The sequence below is a fragment of the Condylura cristata genome, unplaced genomic scaffold (genome assembly GCF_000260355.1).
Source record: "Condylura cristata isolate star-nosed mole 26May11 unplaced genomic scaffold, ConCri1.0 scaffold00002, whole genome shotgun sequence".
Lineage (NCBI taxonomy): Eukaryota > Metazoa > Chordata > Mammalia > Eulipotyphla > Talpidae > Condylura > Condylura cristata.
In genome coordinates this window covers 37,908,738-37,929,825 of record NW_004567103.1, presented here as the reverse complement: position 1 = coordinate 37,929,825, position 21,088 = coordinate 37,908,738, and the positions used below count along the sequence as shown (strand labels likewise).

The following is a 21,088-nucleotide window of genomic DNA, read 5'->3' as shown; positions in this document are numbered from 1 at the left end:
TGCATTTTTTTAAAATCTCAGTTGTAATCCCTGTCGACTTAATCACCACCACTTCACCCATGTGCCAGCAGCATATTCCATGTGCTTTCCCACCCAAGATTTGATCTTGTTCCTCTCTCCTCCCCTGTGGAATGTTTTGGTTTATAGTTGTGAGTTGATGTTTTTTTTATTTTATTACAATTACTATATGTACTGTATTTTTTTTTCCTCCTGATCCCTTACACTCCTGCTATGAATGAAACCATCTGGTATTTTTCTTTTTCTTTCTGGTTTATTTCACTAAGCATGATCTCTACCAGCTCCATCCATGTTGCTGCAAATGGCACGAGGTTTTTTTTTTCATTGCTGAGTAATACTCCATTGTGTTTATAAACATCTTCTTGATCCAGTCATCTGTTTTGGGGCATTTGAGTGGATTTCAAATCTTCCCTATCATAAGAATATCAGTTAACTATTCCATTCAGTGAATGTGCATTTTATAAACATATTTTATTTATCCCATTGTTTTGAAGTTCTTCAAAAATTGCCTGTTTTGTGAGTCTTATACCTTAATGAATATGATAATTTTAAAGTCTCTCATACTTTGGCAGTAGTGGTATTAGTGAGCTTGTAGTCATGCTTGCTGTACTCTGTTGCTTTTTACTGCAAAAAAGTTTTGTTAGGTCAATAAGAATAAGAGTTTTGAGAAGAAAGTTAAACAGGGGTTTTAGAAGCTTAAATATATTATGTCCTGATCAAATTTAAATATTTGTGTCTCATGAAATTGTTTTGAAATAACTTTTCAATAACTTAGAAATCTTTGCATATTTCAGTGATATCAGTGACATTAAGTAGTCTTGCATACAAATAATTTAAATTGATCTTAATTGTGTTTTCATTTTTCTACAAGGAAGATAATACAGAGTTTTACACTTCACACTTTAATGTCTAATTTCATCTACTAAATATCTTTGGATGTTTATATATGTTTACAAATGGAAGTGGTTTACCTTGGAACTTCCAATTTTTACTAAAGTCTGTTTTTATTTATTTCAGTGTATTGTCCTCCTTAATTCAATTAATCCAAGACATTAATTGAATTTACTGAAAAACTTTAAATTAGCACTTAATTAGCAGCTAAACACAGAATTTCTGATAGAATGACTCAGTTTTCATTTGAAAGTTAAGTCATTTCCTGTGTTTTGAAGCCACAGTTTTACATAAGTGGATTTCTAGGAGGAATCAACTTTGTATATCAGTCTGTTGGTTGTCATAATGTTATTTTTCTCATTGAAGTCATATTTAGTAGTTTTGCATAACTACATTTCTTCTGGTAGATCATCTGTTACGTACTGCAAGTCAGCATTCTGATAGCAGTGGTTTTGCTGAAGATTCAACAGACTGTTTTTCCCTTAATCATCTTCAGGTAAATTTTCTGTTACTAAATTCCTATGATTTCCATGTTTCACTTAGTATTTAGGTGATTTTTCATTAACTCTGTGTTTCAAAACTAAATGTGTATAATTTTAATTTTTCCAAGTGACAATAACAAGGACACTTTGGGATGTAGATGTTTACTAAGCATTTGACTACAAATTTTAGGTTTCACTAATTCTTCCTTTCTCTCTGAATGTTTAAAAACAACAAACAGAAGCTTCTTAATTTTTGTACCATCAGTAGACAAGTTAGTTTAATTATTAATCTATTCTGCATATTATTTTCTTATTTTTAACCCTCAATATGTTTAAGTTATTTTGTGTGTGTGTTTAAGTACTTTATAGTTTTTTTCTGTACTAATTAACATAGAGTGTTGACCCATAGCTTGCTGAATGTTAACTTTTATACTAAAATTTATTAGATACCCCAAAAGATAGACACAACTTTACCCTTAAGGTGTCATTGTCACTGTGTGTAATACACAGGGTATATATGAAAAGTGTTCAAAATACCTCTAAGCATATTTTAAAGAAAAGTGAAATAAGAGAACTGCCCTCTCAAAGTCTTTAGAAACATAGTATTTAAGGAATAGATAGACAAGAAAGTGTTTAAAGAGACTCAGAAAGAATACTACAGGCAGAAAAAGTACAAAATGGAAGAGAGATTTTCAGAAGGAAAGCTAATGTAGGGTCCCCAAAATGAAGTGTGAGTTAGTTACTTGGAAGTTAAGTCATTGAATGAATAGTTTTGATACACAGTGAAACAAAAAGCATAACAAAAATATATGATTGATAAGGAAAGGAAGACATGAATGTTGGTTGTTTTCAAATATAGAATTGGGGGATGGCTTAGAAGGAAGTTACCTGAGTAAGGGAAGAGTTTGATGCAGAAAAATCTGGAATCAAACAGCAGTTATCTTAGTACTGAAAGGATATGATTAAAAACACAGGTTGAAGGAATTAGCTTTGTGAAAAAGGAGTTTTCTTTTCAATATGTGGGGGAGGGAATAGTGGAGAGATATTATGTGGTATATTGTATTTGTTAGGAAAGAAAGGAATTTTGACCATTTTTCTCAGTTCACATTATATGTTGGAAGAAAAGGAGATGGGTGTTAAAAAGATCTAAAGAAAATAGTGGAAGTCTGGAATAATCTTTGTGATAAAGTGGAGGGGTTGCTGATCAGCGTGAGTAAAAGGTTTTAAGTAATAACAGGCCAAGGGATGGAAACTGTAAAAATACAGAAATAACAGTTTGGCACATTAGGATTCTTATTTGCATTCTCCATCTGTCCGTAACTTCATTTCATAGGTTCATGAGCCCCTGCAGACCATGGGGAGTAGTGCTGATAGCTGTGACAGTGAGACAACCGTCACATCATTTGGTGAAGACCTTATCACACCGACAGCACAAGACCAGCCTTATTTCAATGAGTCAGAAGAGGAGTCTCCTACCCCTCTTCAGAAAGGAGGAGAGAAAGCAGCAGCAGTTGGTCATCAACAGAGACAGTCATCTAACCAGGATTTCCCCCTTGAGACTGTTGAGAATACAGGAACTAAACAGTCCACCACTAGTATTGGGGATCATGTTACTGAAATTACTGAGGCAAAGGAAGATTTGTCCCCAGCACAGCCAGTAGAAATGCTGAGGGAAGCAAGTGCTGAAAGTGATGTGGATATCAGCAGTGAATGTGAATTTGCACAGTATACCACACACCATATTCTTAAATCATTGGCTTCTATTGAATGCAGTGAGATAGGCTCTGAAAGTACAACTGGGCCTCCCTCTTCTGTGGACAGAGTTAATACAGCTTTGCAAAGAGCCCAAATGAAGGTTTGCAGTCTGTCTAATCAAAGAGTAGGGCGTAGCCTGATAAAATCAAAAGATCTGCTAAAGCAGAGGTACCTACTTGCAAAAGCTGGCTATCCTCTAAGGCGGTCTCAGTCTTTACCAACCACCTTATTGAGCCCAGTAAGGGTTGTGTCCTCTGTCAATGTTCGCTTATCCCCAGGAAAGGAGACCAGATGCAGTCCTCCTTCCTTCACTTATAAGTACACGCCCGAAGAGGAACAGGAATTAGAAAAAGAGGTGACTGAGCATGATGGTCAATCTTTAGTTAAATCTACTATTTTCATCTCCCCATCATCTGTGAAGAAAGAAGAAACCTCTCAGAATGAGGTGAACCAGTGGGAAGAATGCCATCATCGAAGGACTCCGACCTGTTCGCTGTATGCTCGGGCACCTATATCACAGTCCACCTGCTCCCTTCACTCTGTCCACTCTGAGTGGCAGGAAAGGCCCCTGTGTGAACACATGAGGACTCTGAGCACTCACAGTGTTCCCAATATATCTGGTGCCACCTGCAGTGCCTTCTCCTCCCCTTTTGGGTGTCCTTACTCACATAGACATGCTGCCTACCCATACCGAGTGTGCTCTGTGAACCCTCCTTCTGCCATTGAAATGCAGTTGCGAAGAGTATTGCATGATATTAGAAACTCACTGCAGAATCTTTCACAGGTATGAGATTGTTGTGTTGTTTTCATTATCTCATAATTCCCTGAGAGATAAGACCTGACAGGCATGAACCACTGCAGCTTTTTTTTTTTTTAATGTACCCAAACTCTTCTGTACTTGCCCTCTTCCTGTACTCTTGCCTCAGACCTCAAAGGAAAGCTGTAACTCATCCTAACAAGGTCTGTTTCTCGTGTAGGTATCACTAGATAACTTTCTTCAGTCGCTCTTCCGTTATCTTAGCCAAGCCATCTCATTATTAAAACTTCTTCCCTCAGGGCTCTTTCTGGCTTTTCTCTTCTAAGTTTTCCTCCCCTTGGCTTCTGTGGCACCATATCCTCCTGGTTCCGCTCGTAGCTCTCTGCCTAAGCTTTCCCCTTCACCTGCTGACTCCTGATGCTGGCCACCTGGCACAAACTTAGTCTACTTCTACTGGGTTCAAAGACTGGAACTACCCCAGAATGGAAAAATTCAGGTAAAGTGTAAATTAGAATAAAAATGGTCTCTATGTCTTGTTACTTTGAAAGTCATCGCTCTCAGATTTGCTGGTGGATTGGAAATAATTTCCAAAAACTAATGGAAACAAGAAAATTGTTTTTAGATTTCCCTTTCACATTTTCTTTCTGAATCTCTCTCTTAACTATTTATATTTGAGCAGTTGAAGAAATGAAGAAACTGATAATGTAATGATCATTACTGGTGCTTCAGTGTAGGAATGCCTAGAACATATAGGATAGATCTCTGTCATGAACTAGCAGGCAGAAAGCTACCTTGAAAGTAAAAATCAAAGTTGTAATTTTTACAAATTAATTCAGTAAACTATACCTTCTCTCATATATAGATTTTATCCTCATGCCAGTCATCTTCTAATCACTTGCAGCTAATAAGAATATGAATTTCTTCTACCTCACAAAATGTAGTTCTGTTAATATTTCACTCATGGAGACCTTGTAGTTCTCTCCATGCAAAAAGCTGTGACTTCCCATGACTGTACACCTCTGTTTTCTTGGTGTACCTTTCATGGTAGTTTAGCCTGTTCTGCTCTAGAAAAGTAGGTGCCAGTACTGTTGGGTTCATTTATTTACTTGACCTGAATTTTCCTGTTTTCATCATAGCGCCCACCCGACTCCACTTCATTATAATAATTTTTTAACTTCTCTTTTGTTTGATTTTATTGTTAGAACACTTGAAATTTAGGAATACCTTTCATCTTCTTTTTATGTTGTTTTTTCCTCTCTGCTAAAAGTAATGACATAGTAGATGGCTAAGAATAAGAGTGTGTTTACTTGCTCCTCTAAGCCAAGTCAGTAGTTTCTATAGTCTTAAATGACACTTACTATGGCGTCTCCATTTTTGAGTTTTATTTTTCTGCTTTCTCAAGGCAAGAGGATAGTCCTTTCAGACATAGATTTAAACTTTTGCTTTGCCTTTTCCTCATCCTAAATAGACTCATTTTTACCTCAACAGATAGGAGTAATAAGTAGCATGGGGATGGATTGTTTTGGCTCCTGCTTATAAATTGAAATGGCATATTTTTCTCTTAAAGATAAAATATGTAGGCCCTAAAGCACAACTTTTTAACATTTTAGATAATTTTGGAAATAGTCACTTTGAAATTAACATTGATTTCTAATTCTATTTCCTCCACTCTTTTGAAGTACCCTATAATGAGAGGACCTGACCTTGCTGCTGCTCCATATAGCACTCAGAAATCATCTGTTCTACCTCTTTATGAAGTAAGTTCTTAACCTAAATCTTGATGTTTCAAATTATGTCTTTGATTTTGAAGTATAATTCTGTTATTTTGTGTTTTAGAATACTTTTCAGGAGCTCCAAGTGATGAGGCGGAGCTTAAATTTATTTAGAACACAAATGATGGATCTAGAATTGGCAATGCTACGCCAGCAAACCATGGTTTATCATCATATGACTGAGGAAGAAAGGTAAAAGTTCACTTTGTCTTAATGCAACTTGAAATATTTTTAATTCTAAAAGAATTTTCAGCTTGCTCTTTAAGGTAGTTTTTATTTCTATTGACATGTACCCTGTATTTTGTGAACTAAATTAGGCAGTAATTAGGTAGTACCGAGTAACCGTCTTTCTTCATTGCATTAAGGAGAAACACTTGTATTTAGCTATTAGTGTTTGAGATACTTGTGTAAGAAGTAGAGGAAGAAAGACCAGTTGTTGTCATAGTGTTTACACCTGCAATAGATGCTGTTGTACTAATTCATAGAATTTAGGTATTCATTATCTTCTGGTCACTTTAATGTCAAGGGAATTATGAATAAAAACCCTCCAACTGCTTTTCTGTACCTGTGCCTGTCACCATACTCAGGTGTGAAGTTGATCAGCTCCAGAGTTTGAGAAATTCAGTTCGAATGGAACTCCAGGAACTGGAACTGCAGCTGGAGGAGCGTCTACTGTGCCTGGAGGAGCAGCTGCGTGGGCGCACGCCTTCTCCCTACCACGCCTCAGCACTTGTGGTACGGTACCTTACGTTCATCAGTAGCTTTTACAAAGGACCTGTTGTGCTCTAATCTAGGACATAAGACTTAATTTAAGAACATTTATTTTAATGGCATTAGAGGTATGGAGAATGTTTAAGGAGCCGTTTCCACAAATTAGTTATGATTATTTACCTAACTAGATATATATTGGGAAAATTTAATAGTAATTTTTTTGTAGTTAGTAAGGATAATAGTAAAGTTGAAGGGTAAAGTTGAAGGATTTGCTTTTTTTTTTTTTAAGATTCATTTATTTATGCATACAGAACTGGGGTACAGACTGGAGGTGCAGGAGTGGTGAGAGGATTCACCAGAGGCAGAGCAGAGTACAGAACTGGCAAATCTATGAAGTTCATTGCTGAAGGGAGCAGGGGGTGGGTCAGAGGAGGCCTGCCATGCCAGGTGGGGATTGAACTCCCTGTGAAGTGGCTGCGGTGAGCTTCATGGTGCTGTGCTTTAACCAGTTGCACCACTAGGGAGGGCCGCTAAAGTTGAAAGATATTAAAGGAAAAATTACAGGTGGTTAGCATGACCGGTTTGGATTTTAATCACTTTGTCTACAAAGAAAAAAAATGTTTATTTTACTCTTTTTCTTTTCTTGCCTGTGAATAAATAACTTTTACTTGGGATTCTTACACGTTTACGTTTTGTAAGGAGTCAACTGAGATCATTATACAGGTAGAAAATATTTATTCAACCAAGAAAAAATAAAGCACTTTCTTTTGTACCACTTTTTATATTTCTAGTGTTCCCTTCCATAAAGTATAAACTTCAACAGTTATTCTTATCTTGGCAATTTCTTCATAGCTGTTGAATATGTTGTGTTATAATGTTGAAGTAATGCACTTTTTCTTAAACAACATGCTTGGTTTTGTTCAAAGTAAGTGGGTGAATACTCACATGTATGTACACATTGGAAATAGAATCAGTAGAATAAGAAAATGTATATATTCACATATATGCGTATAGCATAAAATAAATATTTTGTATTATTTATAGATATCTATTTTCATTAAAAGCTTTTGATCCATTCTGAGAAATGAGTGTGACAGCAGAGCATGAAAGTATTTTATGTTCACCTTTGTTCATGATAATTTATTTTACTGGATCCATAACAGTTGAGAGGAACCTCTGTAACATAAAGGGATGCTTAGAGCAATAATCAGCTGACTCATTTTATTATAAAACACAATTTGAAAAACTATATGTACACACATATATATTGTTCTTTTTCAGGGAATATATGGCAACAGAAGTGCTGATAACTTGTCATGCCCTTTTCCATTGAATGTAATGGAACCAGTAAGCCTCTCTCCTTTTAAATTAGTGGGGAAAGGAATGATAGAACATATTCCCCCTTATCTGTGAAGGAATGTCCTGAGACTTCCCCTTAGGAAACCCGCATTATACCAAGTTTTTTCATATATATGCATACCCATGACAAAGCTTAATCTCTAGATTAGGGAAGGCAAGAGATTAGCAACAGTAACTAATTATAAATAAGACCAACTGTAATAAGGGTTACATAAATGTAGAATCTCTCTCAAAAATACCTAATTTTACCTGTGTTTTCAGATCATAGTTGACCTATAGGTAAATGAAGCAACAGAAAGTGAAACCACAGATAAGGAGTGACTACTGAGACATTTATAAACACTTTCTAGTGGATATGAAATATTCTTAAATATAAAATTTGATAAATTAATTGGATGTGATTTTAGCACTTCTGAAAGTCCATTGACATTTTAGATCACCAGAAGCCAGATTGATTGCCATAATGATTTATTTTTAGGTCAACAGGAGATAATGCATCACAAAAGTATTTAACATATTGTCCAAGAGAAACACATTTTTCTTGTTGATTCCAGGTACTTCAGGTAGTTGAATCTAGTAGCTAGACTTCTTTTTTTGAACAAAATTTTGACTTTCATATATTTCAGACAAATTGTTATGTGGTCAGAAGCATTATAAATAACTATTTGTTTTTCACTAGTTATTCTTACAAGTAATTTGGTTATCTGTGTATAACAAGTAAAATTTTATCCAGCTACATATTCTAGCTACACATTTTATGGCATGATATCATTATGAATTTAAATTTTCTATTTAAGTAAATTTCCAATTGCTAAGTGAATGAACTAACTCATGTCTTTACATGTTAAATGACTTTGACAGTCGGATTTTAATCTTTTTAACTACCACTCTTAATTTTGTGAGAGAACAATTACAATTTTTCTGATCTCCAGGTTACTGAACTGATGCAGGAACAATCATATCTGAAGTCTGAATTGGGCCTGGGACTTGGAGAAATGGGGTTTGAAATTCCTCCAGGAGAAAGTTCAGAATCTGTTTTCTCCCAGGCAACATCAGAGTCCTCTTCTGTATGTTCTAGTCCCTCTCATGCTAATAGAAGAACTGGAGTACCTTCTAATGACTCAGCAGGCAAACCCAAAGCCCATCTGGTATCAAGGAAGAAAGTATTCCGAGCATCAGTGGCCCTCACACCAACTGCTCCTTCTAGAACAGGCTCTGTGCAGACACCTCCAGATGTGGAAAGTTCTGAGGAAGTGGGTGCAGAAGAAGTCTCAGAGACTGTAGGACCTAAATGTGAAGTGGAAGAAGAACATGAAAAAATCCCATTAATGCCAGCTGCTGAGGAAATGCATAAAAATATGGAGCAAGATGAACTGCAGCAAGTCATACGAGAGGTGAATAAGATCTATACTTAATTTATTTAGTAAAATGCATTGGAGAAGGTTTATTCAAAATTTTGCACTTTATTCAGTAGGTTTTAGAGAGTTTTTTTTTTTGTTTTTTTTTTTTTAATGCTTGCAGAACTGGGGGTACAGGCCAAAGGTGTGGTGGATGAGAGGATTCCCCAGAGACAGAGTGGGGAGCAGAACAGGGAGATTGACAATGTACACTGCTGAGGGGAGCAGCAGGTGGGTCAAGAGAGGTCTGCTACGCCATGTGGGTTAGCTCTGTGGCGGGGGGATCAACCTCTTGCTGCAGTGGCTTTGGAGAGCTTCATAATGTGGTGCTTTAACCTTTTGCACCACCAGGGAGAGCCCAGTTTTAGAGAGCTTTTAAATTAACTTTCCACTGATCCAGTAAATTATGTTTGTAATAGAATTTCTGCAACTTTTTGCACTTTACTGTGAATAACAGCATTTATCTAATTTCACTTTGGTGAAGAAAGTATTTTATTAAATTTTTAGATAGGTAAACATGACAACTCTTTAGATTTGTTTCCACATTGACAAAATAAGGGATTATAATTTTGATCCCTTCCAAGATTAAAAGCTGTCATTCATGTTCTATGGAACTAAAGAAATGGTGTTGTGACTTGCATAGTTACAAAGAATTTGATCTTTTTGGTATAGTAGATGTAGGATGTGGTAATTACATATGAGTTGTTCAAAGATATATAAGTATAGAATTTTATTGTGTATGAGATCAGTTATCAACCTGAGATATTTAACCATAGTTTAAGGCCACTAACAGGACTGCAAAAAATTAGGAAAGTAGTATCAAAGTTTAAGGGTAACTGAGAAAATTAGTAAGATAGCAATTTTTTGGTACTAGAACCAGAACTAGAAGGAATAGCATATATATTATTTAAAAGAAGAAATCTCTTTTCATACACGTTTATTATAATGGCTTTCTTTTTCATCTTCTCAAAAAGTGTCTTTGGTACAAAATCTAGTTGACTACAGAAGATGCAATTACATATATTGGATTCTTTTCCCCCATTCTATTCTCTTAAGAGTAGCTTTAAGGAAGAATCATAAATTTCCATTGTTCTTTCCTACTGAAACATTAAAACCCATGATGAGAAAATATTTCATTATTTTCGATTAGTTAAAAAGAGGATAACCTACAGTGAAAAAGTCACTTCATAAGTGTTTTAATGAGTATCTGTTATTTAAAAGAGAAGAGAAAAATATACATAAAACATGAAATCCATAAGCCTAAACTCATATAATAAAAGGGTAAGTCAGACTACCCAGCAGACAGCTGAAAAATCACACAGAAAAGCTTTGAGTATAATATATTCATGAACTAAGAATTTAGAAATGGAAGGGGTCTAAATAAGCCAGAGAAATTAGAATCAGCGACTCCCTAGTTTTTTTTTTTTTTTTTTTTAAAGATTTATTCACCTGTGCATACAGAACTGGGGTATAGGCCAGAGGCTCAGGGGCGGTAAGAGGCTTCACCAGAGACAGAGTGGGGAGCAAAACAGGCAGATCGACGAAGTACACTGCTGAGGGGAGCAGCGGGCGGGTCAGGAGAGGTCTGCCACACCATGTGGTCTCCTCCTCGGCAGGCGGGGATCGAACTCATGAACTCATGCGGAAGTGGCTTAAGCTTCTTAGTGCTTTAACCCGCTGCGCCACCAGGGAGGGCCGACTCCCTAGTTTTAATGTAGATATTTCCAAATTGTTTAGCAGTGTGAATCTAATTAATATACTTAGAATTAACATAGATCAAATTTCTAATGATTGTAGATGAGAATGTTGACAACAGACCTGAATTTTCCCTCAAATGGACCATTGATCCTCTGGTCTCAGGAATTAGTTTGTGTGCAGTAGGCGAAATCACTTATAGCTGTGTGATTTATATCACTTGAGAAGAATGTTAAAAATGCAGTTTTATAGGTTAACATATGCACTCCTAAAAAGTCCTAAAAATTATTTCAGTAAAACCAGAGCTTATCGGAAGAATAGGATAAGTGTAACACTTAAAATTGCCAGTGACATATTCAAAAGGAAATAGAACCCTAATAAAAGATAATACAAACAGTATAATTTTGTACATGTTGTTCACAAATATATAAAAAATCTAATTTGATACTCTATCTTGAAAAAAGACTTGAAGTTTGTTTACAGAATTGTGTTTTGAAGGGTTGCAAATTGTGAGTTATTATGAAGTGGTAGAGGTTGATCTGAAATCCAAAAACTTTTAATACCAAGTACAACAGGTGTGACTCATAATACATAGTGAAGTGAGACAGCTGAAGAAGCTTAAAATATGTGTGTTCCATGTACTGTATCCATAGGCACAACTGAATACAGTTCCTTGGTTAACTTAGTGTTCCCTGCACATAAGAAAACATGAAACTTACATTATACTCATTTTTCCTAATATTTTGCTTATGTTAAGAACCACACATTCATATTTTCAGAGCAAGTGTTACAGCAGAAGAGATTGCATATAGTTAACTTTTTTTCATGGCATGAATTACTAACTTAAAGTTTAAAAGGTTTTAATTCTATAAATTTGTTCTGCAAATGTAATTATTTTTGCTAAGTTGGCTATGGGTGGCTAATATCTGTAAACTATATATCTACTCTATTCTATTAGGTATGACTGTTATTATAATCCATTCTTACTTGTAAGTTTTATATCAGATAACATGTTTTGAAAGAAGGTGTTTTTCCCCAAGTATGTATTAACTGAGGAAGTAAGTTTTAAGATAACTCTCCCTTCTAAAAATGTGATTTGAAAAGACCCTTGATTCTTGGGTAAGGAACATGGAAGTCATTGTTCCTGTTTTTGATGCCTTGTATTAAATTGCTTAATGATTAATAAGAACTACTTCAAACATGGAAGATTTTATAATTTGAAGATAATTAAATTGTTGTATGAGGCAAATGTTTGAAAATTTTTTCAGGGGCTTCCCTGGTGGCCTGCGGTTCAAGTTTCAGTGCTGTCACCTCAGTGGCTTGAGTTCTATCCCTGGCCAGGGAGCTGACCCACATGTCCCAGCAGACCTCTCCTGTCTCTCCTGCTGCTCCCCTCAGCAGTGTATTTCAGTAAATCCACCTGCTCTGTTCCCAAAGCTGTCTTTGATGAATCCTCTCACCCCCCCAAATCTCTGGCCTATACCCCAGTTCTATGCAATAATAAACAAAATCTTTAAGAGGAAAAGAAAATTATTTCAGAATTTAGGCAAACTATATAGTTTGTAAGAGAAATATTGATGCACTCAAGAAAATAAGTGATTTTGAAGCACTTTAAAAGCATTAATGGTAAGCTCAGTTCTGGAAACAACCCAAGTGTCCAAGGACATATTAGTGAATTATGATATCATACAGGGCCTTCCCTGGTGGCACAACTGACTGAAGCTGCTTGGGTGCGAGTTCCATCCCCACCAGGAGGTGACCCACATGGCGCGACAGACCTCTCCTGTCTTGCCTGCTGCTCCCCTCAGGAGTATACTTTGTCCATCTGTCTGTTCTGCTCCCCACTCTGTCTCTGGTGAAACCTATTGCTGCCCCTACACTTTTGGCCTTACCCCAGTTAAACTTTTAAAAAAATGAACTCTTAACTATGGTCACAACATGGAAGTAGAAGGGATTACACTAAGTGAAATAGGTAAGAATGGTATGGTTCTTATGGTTCCATTTGCATGTAGACTACAGAAAGACAAAGCAAAAGATTGGTCACAGCCAAACCAGTAACAAATTCTAGAAATCTTTTAGGAAAATTAAGGCTACTCAGGGGCGTGGGAGAGGGTGGAGAGCAATGGTGATGGGGTACCAGTGGATAATGGTAGAGAACTATGGGTATCTTAGTGGCAGGAATGGCTGGTGGCATGCATCTGAGGAGTAATCTTACTGCTGTGAAGCAGTATTACCTAAATAAAATTATTTTTAAAAGCATATATTTGCAAATAAATCAGTGCAAGATAAATTAGTCCAGCACCAGCATAATAAAAAAATAATTTGTTAATCTTAGTTCAGTTACAGTGGTATTATGTTAAACTTTGTTCAGAAAATATTTAAAATTCAGATTAATTTTAATTCCATTCAGCTCAGATCCCTATTTTTTTTTGTCCTTAAAGATAGGTGGTACTTGTTTCCAATCTTTTTAAGCCTGTTATATTAGTAATCAAGAAAAGATTCTGTGTTTTCAGTAAGTTCTGGGCTCCTGACCGACCCTATTAACAAAGCCACTATTCAGGAAGTTAAGATGTAATCTTGGACTGAACAGTTTTGCAGGTGAGGATTAATTTTTAGGAAAGTTATTTTATTGCACTTAGGGTGCATAAAAACAATGATGTTTGTCAGGCTTTTGTTTCTATCATTTCATCATATGTGAAGCTTTAAAAGGAATGATTTTTTTATAATGTGTTTATACAATAGATTGATCTTTAGTAGGAGAACATTAAAAGAAAGTTTATTCGGCCCTCCCTGGTGGCACAGCGGGTTAAAGCACAGCACTGAGAATCTAAAGCCGCTTCCACATGAGTTCGATTCCCGCCTGCCCCAGAGGTGACCACATGGCGTGGCAGACCTCTCCTGACCCGCCCGCTGCTCCCCTCAGCAGTGTACTTTGTCGATCTGCCTGTTCTGCTCCCCACTCTGTCCCTGGTGAATCCTCTCACCCTCCGCATCTCTGGCCTGTACCCCAGTTCTGTATGAATAAATAATAAATCTTAAAAAAAATAAATAAATAAAAAATAAAAAAAAGAAAGTTTATTCAGACAACTGTTTAATAAACTATTTAATAAACTTAATTCAGTAATGACGCTGCCTTCAGATTAAAGATACCCCTTTTCATTTGTGATGTGGGAAAAATACTCTACTAGAATTTACCCAGGTAGTCTGTGCTGTATATAATCAGTGCCCGGAAGCTGTTTATAGTTACTTAAATAAGTCCATAAAAAGATTTACTTAATGGACTAAAGTAACATTTGCCCATAGAGGCAACTTCAACAAAATTAAACATCAGAAAGTAACATTTTTTTTTTCTAAAGGGGGACTTTTTTTAATTAATGAGAGTACTATTGTTTCACTTCTTTGTTAATGTTTTGACAGTGTAGGATTCCTCCCCTCAAGTGTGGCCATTGCAGCTTTCCTAGCACCAAAGCACCCACAAAGGACTAAAGTCCTTTGTGCTTCCATCCTCTTCCCATTTTCACTTTTCCTCCTCTCTCTCTTGCTTTCTCCCTCCCACCTCTCCCCTCCCCTCTTGAAAGCCTTGGATCTGTGGTCAATTTTCAAGGGTTGGTTTTAAAGTTTGTCTTTGTTTGATCCTTTGATTGGTTCAGACAGTGTTTTTTTTGTTTGTTTTGGTTTGGTTTTTTTGTGGTTTTTTTTGTTTGTTTGTTTGCCTATGATAATAATTTTGCTTTGTTTATTTTGCTTGGGGCTTTAGTGTCAGAACTTCTGGAATTGCTTCTTGGTGCCAGTGACATTGAGCACATTGAAGTGAGGTCTTCTGGCTCAGGTGCTGGCACTTACATGCCTTGACAGTGTCACCTATCTGGATGTCCCTGAAGCAAGGGGATGGGTTCATTGACATGTTCTCATGTCACTTTACATTGCTGTTGTCCTGTCGGATGTAGTGGGAGCCATCCTAGCAGATGACAGTAAACATCTGCATCATTGTCTTTAGAGAGTTTTCCTTTTTTTCCAAGTTCTCAACTTGATTCATGACTTGGTGTTTGTTACGGTTCACCTGACATGCTTCAAGTGAAACCTTTTCTGGGTTTTAACAACTTTCAGTGATCACAGTATAAGTGGCTGCTAACAGAGCAGTCACAGTAGGTGCATATTAAATGCCTGTCTTACTGCACACTTCAGACTGTAATTTATGTTGCCAGTGAGCTTTCCTTTCTTAACCTCAAGTAGTCTGTCCTCTCTTTGGAAATTGTACAGAACTTTTTGAAACTTGTGCTCTTAAGAACAACTTTATGATCCATCGCATTAGTGTATTCAACTCTTAATTCTTTTGCCTTCTCTGTAGTATGAGAAAATTTAGTACTAACTTATTCCTTAAATATATTATTAAAAGCATCTTCCCATCTTCAGTGCCCCTTTGTGGTTCTTTATTTTTCTACTTGTAGTTTCTTTTTGTGTCTGATACTGCCTCTTGCTCAGTTATTGATTCATTCATTTATTAAACACTTACCTTGTGATACATGATAAATGAGACCTAATCCTTACCCTGAAGTAGCTCACAGTAAATAAAATTTCCTATTATACTTATTTTTCACCCTTTAGGAACTATTCTATCAACTAGACCTTTTAACCTCCCTGCAACACCACTACCCCCGTTGGCCACCCCCTCCCCCGCCTTCATCCTAGGTGCCGTTGACTACTAACCTTACAATTAGCTGAAGTTTTCTGCTTCTGTGCCTACTAATTTATAGTTACTATTTTTCTGAGAACTTTAAATTTAAATTTTTCTTCCTCTTTAGCCCATACTAATCTCTTATTTTTCAAACTTTATTTTGTTCTTGTATCTCTGATTAATAAATTGTTTTTGCCTCTTAATATTTTATGAAAAAAATATTTTTTGACCCACATTGGCACATATTTTTGGTTGTAAAGATACTTTTGCCTTGTTTGTTTTTAGAATGATGAGATTTAATAAAATTACCCTACCATTAAGCAGTGGGGCTGGAAAGACTATACCACTCATTTTCTGTTGTAAATATAGATCTGTAATAGTTCTGCCTTCCATGTATTTGCAGTTGTGTAATGTGGGAATTTTGGTTTTCATAGCATGTATATCCAGCACATAATTAAAAAATGAATCTGAGCTACTATGAACTTTAAAAAACTTTTGATGATGTTTACAGTTCTGAAATACTGGTAGAAAGTAAAATGAGAAGCTAATGCTTATTTAAATCTGTTCAGTACAGATGATTGGTAGCAAAGGAGCATCTGTTTCTATAAATACTTATGTATAGCTTTATATATTGTGTACCAGTTTTGCATGATTAATACAGAGCTGTTTTTGGAAGCCTTCAATTGTGATGTGTTCAGGATGTACTTACGAATATTTTAGGAAATGGATCAGGCTGACAGGAAACTGTAGAAATGTAGAATTTTAAAAAAGCTGGTTGAGAGTGTCTCCAGTGCTAATTTGGGAAGGCATTATCAGCTTATTCCAGGAAATACACATTTAAAGCCTTCACAAAGGGCTATTTGAAGGTGATACTGTATCATTAGAGAGAGAAAAGTGTGAGTCGGCATGTATAATGTTAGGACACTTGGAGAAGAAAATCTTGTTTATCTTAGTCTATAATCTGTTTCTTTTCCAACAACAAAATGAAATACTACTTTTACCTGAATCAGAAGTTGCAATCAGTGGATGATAAATGCACTGTACAACTAAAGAAAACTTATTTTTTCTAGAGCTTACAAGATGTTTAAAAATAATTTGTCTTAAGTGATTATTTTTGTCTTCCCACTTGAAATGTGCATGTCAGATTAGAACAATAAATAATTTCTTTATATACTTTGTTTTCAGTTAGCATAAACAGGTCATACTTGTATATTACTTTGCTCCTCATGGGTTTTCATAACAATGAGAACAATGAGTATCCTGCTGATTAATATACTAAGGTGAACATTAATTAAAAGCATCATAGTGAACCTACCAGTCAATTTTTTCCAGGTTATTTTGTGTTATGAAGCATATTATTTAATGGAAGAGTTTTAATCTGTAACAAAATGTATGATTCCACTCCTATATGGTATATAGAGAAAGAAATCTTATAAATTGTATGACCAAAGAGTGGCTATCAGGGCCCTCCCTGGTGGTGCAGTGGGCTAAAGCACAACACTAAGAAGCTTAAGCCACTTCCGCATGAGTTCGATCCCCGCCTGTCCTTGAGGAGATCCACATGGCGTAGCAGACCTCTCCTGGCCCGCCCGCTGCTCCCCTCAGCAGTGTACTTCATCAATCTGCCTGTTCTGCTCCCAACTCTGTCTCTGGTGAATCCTCTCACCCTCCGCCTCTGGCTTGTTCCCCAGTTCTGTATGGATAAATAAAAAAAAAAAATCTTAACCAAAAAAAAAAAAAAAAAGAGTGGCTATCAGAAGTGATGAATGGGAGTGGGCAAATCAGGTAAAAGGGACAATTTGATGGAGGATAGAGCTAGACTTCTAGTGGTAAACTTAATTTAGAATATACGCGCCTTGCCTTTATTTAAAAAAAATTATTTATGCATACAAGAAATGGGGTACAGGCCAGAAGTGAGAAAATTCACCAGAGACAGAGTGGGGAGCAGAATAGGTGGATCAGCTGAACACTGCTGAGGGGAGCAGCAGGTGGGTCAGGAGAAGTCTGTCATACCATGTAAGTCAGCTCCCAGGCCGGGGGTTGAACTCGTGTTGCAGTGGCTGTGGACAGATGCATAATGCTGGGCTTCAACCTGTTGTACCACCAGGGAGGGCCCATGTTGATTTTAAAATTACACACAGCTGAAAGTTACATACTTTAGCAAAAATACATAAAATAAAAATGTTTTATTTTCTTAACTTAGAGTTACAATAGTTTATAATACATTTATTCTTCTGAAAATAGTCATATTAATGTTTTTTTGGTTTTGGTTTGTTTTCTTCTAGATTAAAGAGTCTATTGTTGGGGAAATCAGACGAGAAATTGTAAGTGGACTTTTGGCAGCAGTATCTTCAAGTAAAGTATCTAATTCTAAACAAGATGATCATTAAATGGAATTCATAGGTAAATTTTTCTAAATTTTTAAATTTTATCTAAAGCTAAATTAATATTTAATTTAATATTAATATTTGTTTTTAATATTTGTTTTTCTTAAAACACAAGTTAGATTTTTTTATACAAAACCACAAAGAATTCTCTGCATTATCATTTTACTGAAATTTTCTTATAATAAATAATGGTGAAATTGAGGAAATTGGGAACTTCAAACCTGAGTCTTATTTTAAAGCTTTAGTTATAATTACCATTCAGGTACACAATTTATGGACCAAGATTCTAAAACTCAGTCACAAAATTCTTGTAATGTTTTGTCTTTCAATGAAACAAATAACTATATCTAGTTATACTATATAAAGAACTGTTTTATTTGCTAACATGAATTAATTTAATTTTACATTTACTCAAATTACATTTTATAAACTATGTATCAATACTAATACTTGGTGAATGCAAAAGTAGAATAATAGTTTCAGTAGAACAATAGCTTTATTAGAACTACCACTATCCATTCAATACAATGAGAAGTAAATTTAGTTGAAAAGTTTATAAATTTCATCTTTTCAAAAGGGAAAAGTATTTTGATTATATATATTATAAATCAACTCATAGTTATTTTTTCAAGCCAAGGATAAAAAAAACTTAACTCTCGGAAGCTGTATAGTGATCCTAATAGGATCATTGGTTTTATATATATAGAGAGAGAGAAAATATTCTCAACCTCCCCTTAAAGAAAATTTTTAATAATAATATTTAAAAGATAATAGTAATATTTGAAAATGGTTGAACAGTAATATTTTAAAAATGTGTAATGTTCATCTCTTCCTTTTTTTAAGATTGGGATGGATCCTACAAGCCATAGGATATGAAGTTATCAATGATATACACTGGTGGAGGTATTTGTGCTTCTGAAGATACTTGCTGCTGAGCTGGGCTACTGTATACAGTGTATAATGTTTATTTCTTCTACATATACCTATTTTTAAAGAAGATACATAGAAGCTTAGGCACTTTGCTGACTTTTCTAAACTATCAAAACAATAGCCATTTGAAAAGCCTAATATTTATTTGTATGTCAATATTTTCAATCAATTCCCTAAGTAGAATTAATTTTAAAACTTGAAAACTTCCAGACTTAACCAACTTATAAATAACATATTCTTCAGATAGCTTCTTAAAACACTGACCTCTATGAGGTATTTACTGTGCAATAACAGATTCATTTTTTGAGAGCTTGAAACAACCAATGATTTTCCCTTCTCTGCTGTTAATTAGTGTCACTTCCAAGAGGAAAAATTGTTCTGTTGTAAAAATTGCTTTTAATTCTTAAGGAGGTTACTAATAACAGTAGGATAGAATTGTATGAGGTTACCTACAACTACTTAATGTTCTTACACTGTTACTTTACCCAAGACAAATGTAATTTTATTATAGCTAATACAGTAGTTTTCTTTTGGAAATGTGGCTTATGTTAAACACTATGTACTTTTTGCATTGTTCAAACATCTCTATAATAAGGAGATGTTTCTTCTGTCTTTTAGGCTAAATAGTAGAGTGTTGCCAAAATAATGGAGCCTGTGACTTGAATGGATAGAAATGAATAAGCTGGTTTTGTTTTTTCAAAAAGGAAGTAATTAGATTTGTTTTCCTCATAATAAGGTGGTTTTAATTCAGTTTTAACCAGTGAAAACTTTATGGGGAAAAAAGAAAAATAGTTTTCTATTTGATATTGTATGTGATAAATGCAGAAAGTAACAACCAAATTTTATTGGAATTACTCTTTTAGCATTATAAATTTAAATTCCTATTATATTTCTTTGTGTGAAATTTTAATCAAAGTGGTTGAAATGATAATATTCTTTGAAAGAATATTGAAAAGGTTTTTAAATGTTTGAACTATCACACAAAGACTGATTTCTAAAAGAAAAATTAAAAACAATAAAGTATTTATTTTGCCTAATGTGTATTTAGTGCTTTGTTTTTTTTTAAACTATAACCTGAAGAATTTGAACTAGTTTTGATGAGTTTAAGTAACGTCCCCATAAGTGAAGTATATAACCTAATAGGTTGAAACCTCTTTTCCTGAAGAAACTTCTATGATGCTTTCAAAATTTAGTAGAGACAAGAAGATACTTTAATTAAAGCATGTGCTGATGCCTTCTGGTCACAACTAATTCTGCAGTTCTAATGATTAGCACATGAGCTCAACTAAATCTTTTTTTTAAAACAAACTAGTAAGCTTAAAGAACGGATTTTAAAATATTACCTAATTCTTTGGTCAAATTATTCAGCAACTTTACTAGTTGATTCTGGTAACAGTAATGATACATATAAAACAGATACTCCATATTTATGTGTAAACTTAGAAGTACAAAGGAAAAATAAGTAGAAAAATGAAAAGAATTTGAGAGACAGTAGCCGGGGTGCTCAGCCTTTACCAGGAGTAAAGTCTTAAAGAATAGGAAAATGAAGGGCCCTCCCTGGTGAGGCAACAAGTTGGAGCGCACCGCTATGTAGCTATTGCAGCCACTCCACCACAAGTTTGAGCCCTGGCCAGGGAGGTGACTCACATGACGCTCCTGTCTCACCCACTGCTCCCCTCAACAATGTATTTCAGTGCATAAGCCTATTCTGTTCCCCACTCTGACTCTGGTGAGTCCTTTTACTCTGGCACCTCTGGCCTGTACCGCAGCTCTGTATGCATAAATAAATAAATCTTTAAAAAAAAAAAAAGAAAAGAGGGTAGGGTTCAAGTAGTGAAGAATACTTGAAGAATACTGCAAAGGTTATCCACAATGGATAGGGCAGAATGAATAATTGAGTTTGAGTGTGCATAATGAAAGAAATACTTTTAAGAACCTGAGTTGTCTCTGAGTGTGCTAAGAACCTGACTGAAGAAGGCATAGAAGGAAAAAACCTCTTGGAATGATGTTTTGAAAGTTCAGAATGTCTTTGAATGGTAACCACTTACAAATGGACAGCTCCCAATATTGAAATTCAAATGTTCCTCGAAGAATATTTAGCTGAATTTCAGTAACATTTTCATTGTGTGAGTTAAAGCTACTGACTCATGAGATCTTTTTAAGACTTTATATTTAGAGCAGTTTTAGATTTGCAATACACTTCACCTTTTTTTACTGGAAAGCAAGGATACAGTAGAACACATGTAAAATTGTAGAGTC

General features: G+C 35.3%; 1 protein-coding gene across 1 annotated transcript in view; it reads left to right on the top strand.

The window, feature by feature from the left end:
• Positions 1-19,866, top strand: part of SSFA2 (sperm specific antigen 2) — a 40,749-nt gene extending 20,883 nt beyond the window's left edge. Inside the window, exons 10-17 of the mRNA XM_004674470.2 lie at positions 1,317-1,405; positions 2,725-3,930; positions 5,583-5,660; positions 5,740-5,867; positions 6,263-6,410; positions 8,678-9,139; positions 17,798-17,915; positions 18,743-19,866. Coding sequence (XP_004674527.1) covers positions 1,317-1,405; positions 2,725-3,930; positions 5,583-5,660; positions 5,740-5,867; positions 6,263-6,410; positions 8,678-9,139; positions 17,798-17,902 — 2,216 coding nt within the window. The 3' untranslated portion in view covers positions 17,903-17,915; positions 18,743-19,866. The remainder of the gene's footprint in view (positions 1-1,316; positions 1,406-2,724; positions 3,931-5,582; positions 5,661-5,739; positions 5,868-6,262; positions 6,411-8,677; positions 9,140-17,797; positions 17,916-18,742) is intronic.
• The last annotated feature ends 1,222 nt before the right edge of the window (positions 19,867-21,088 follow it).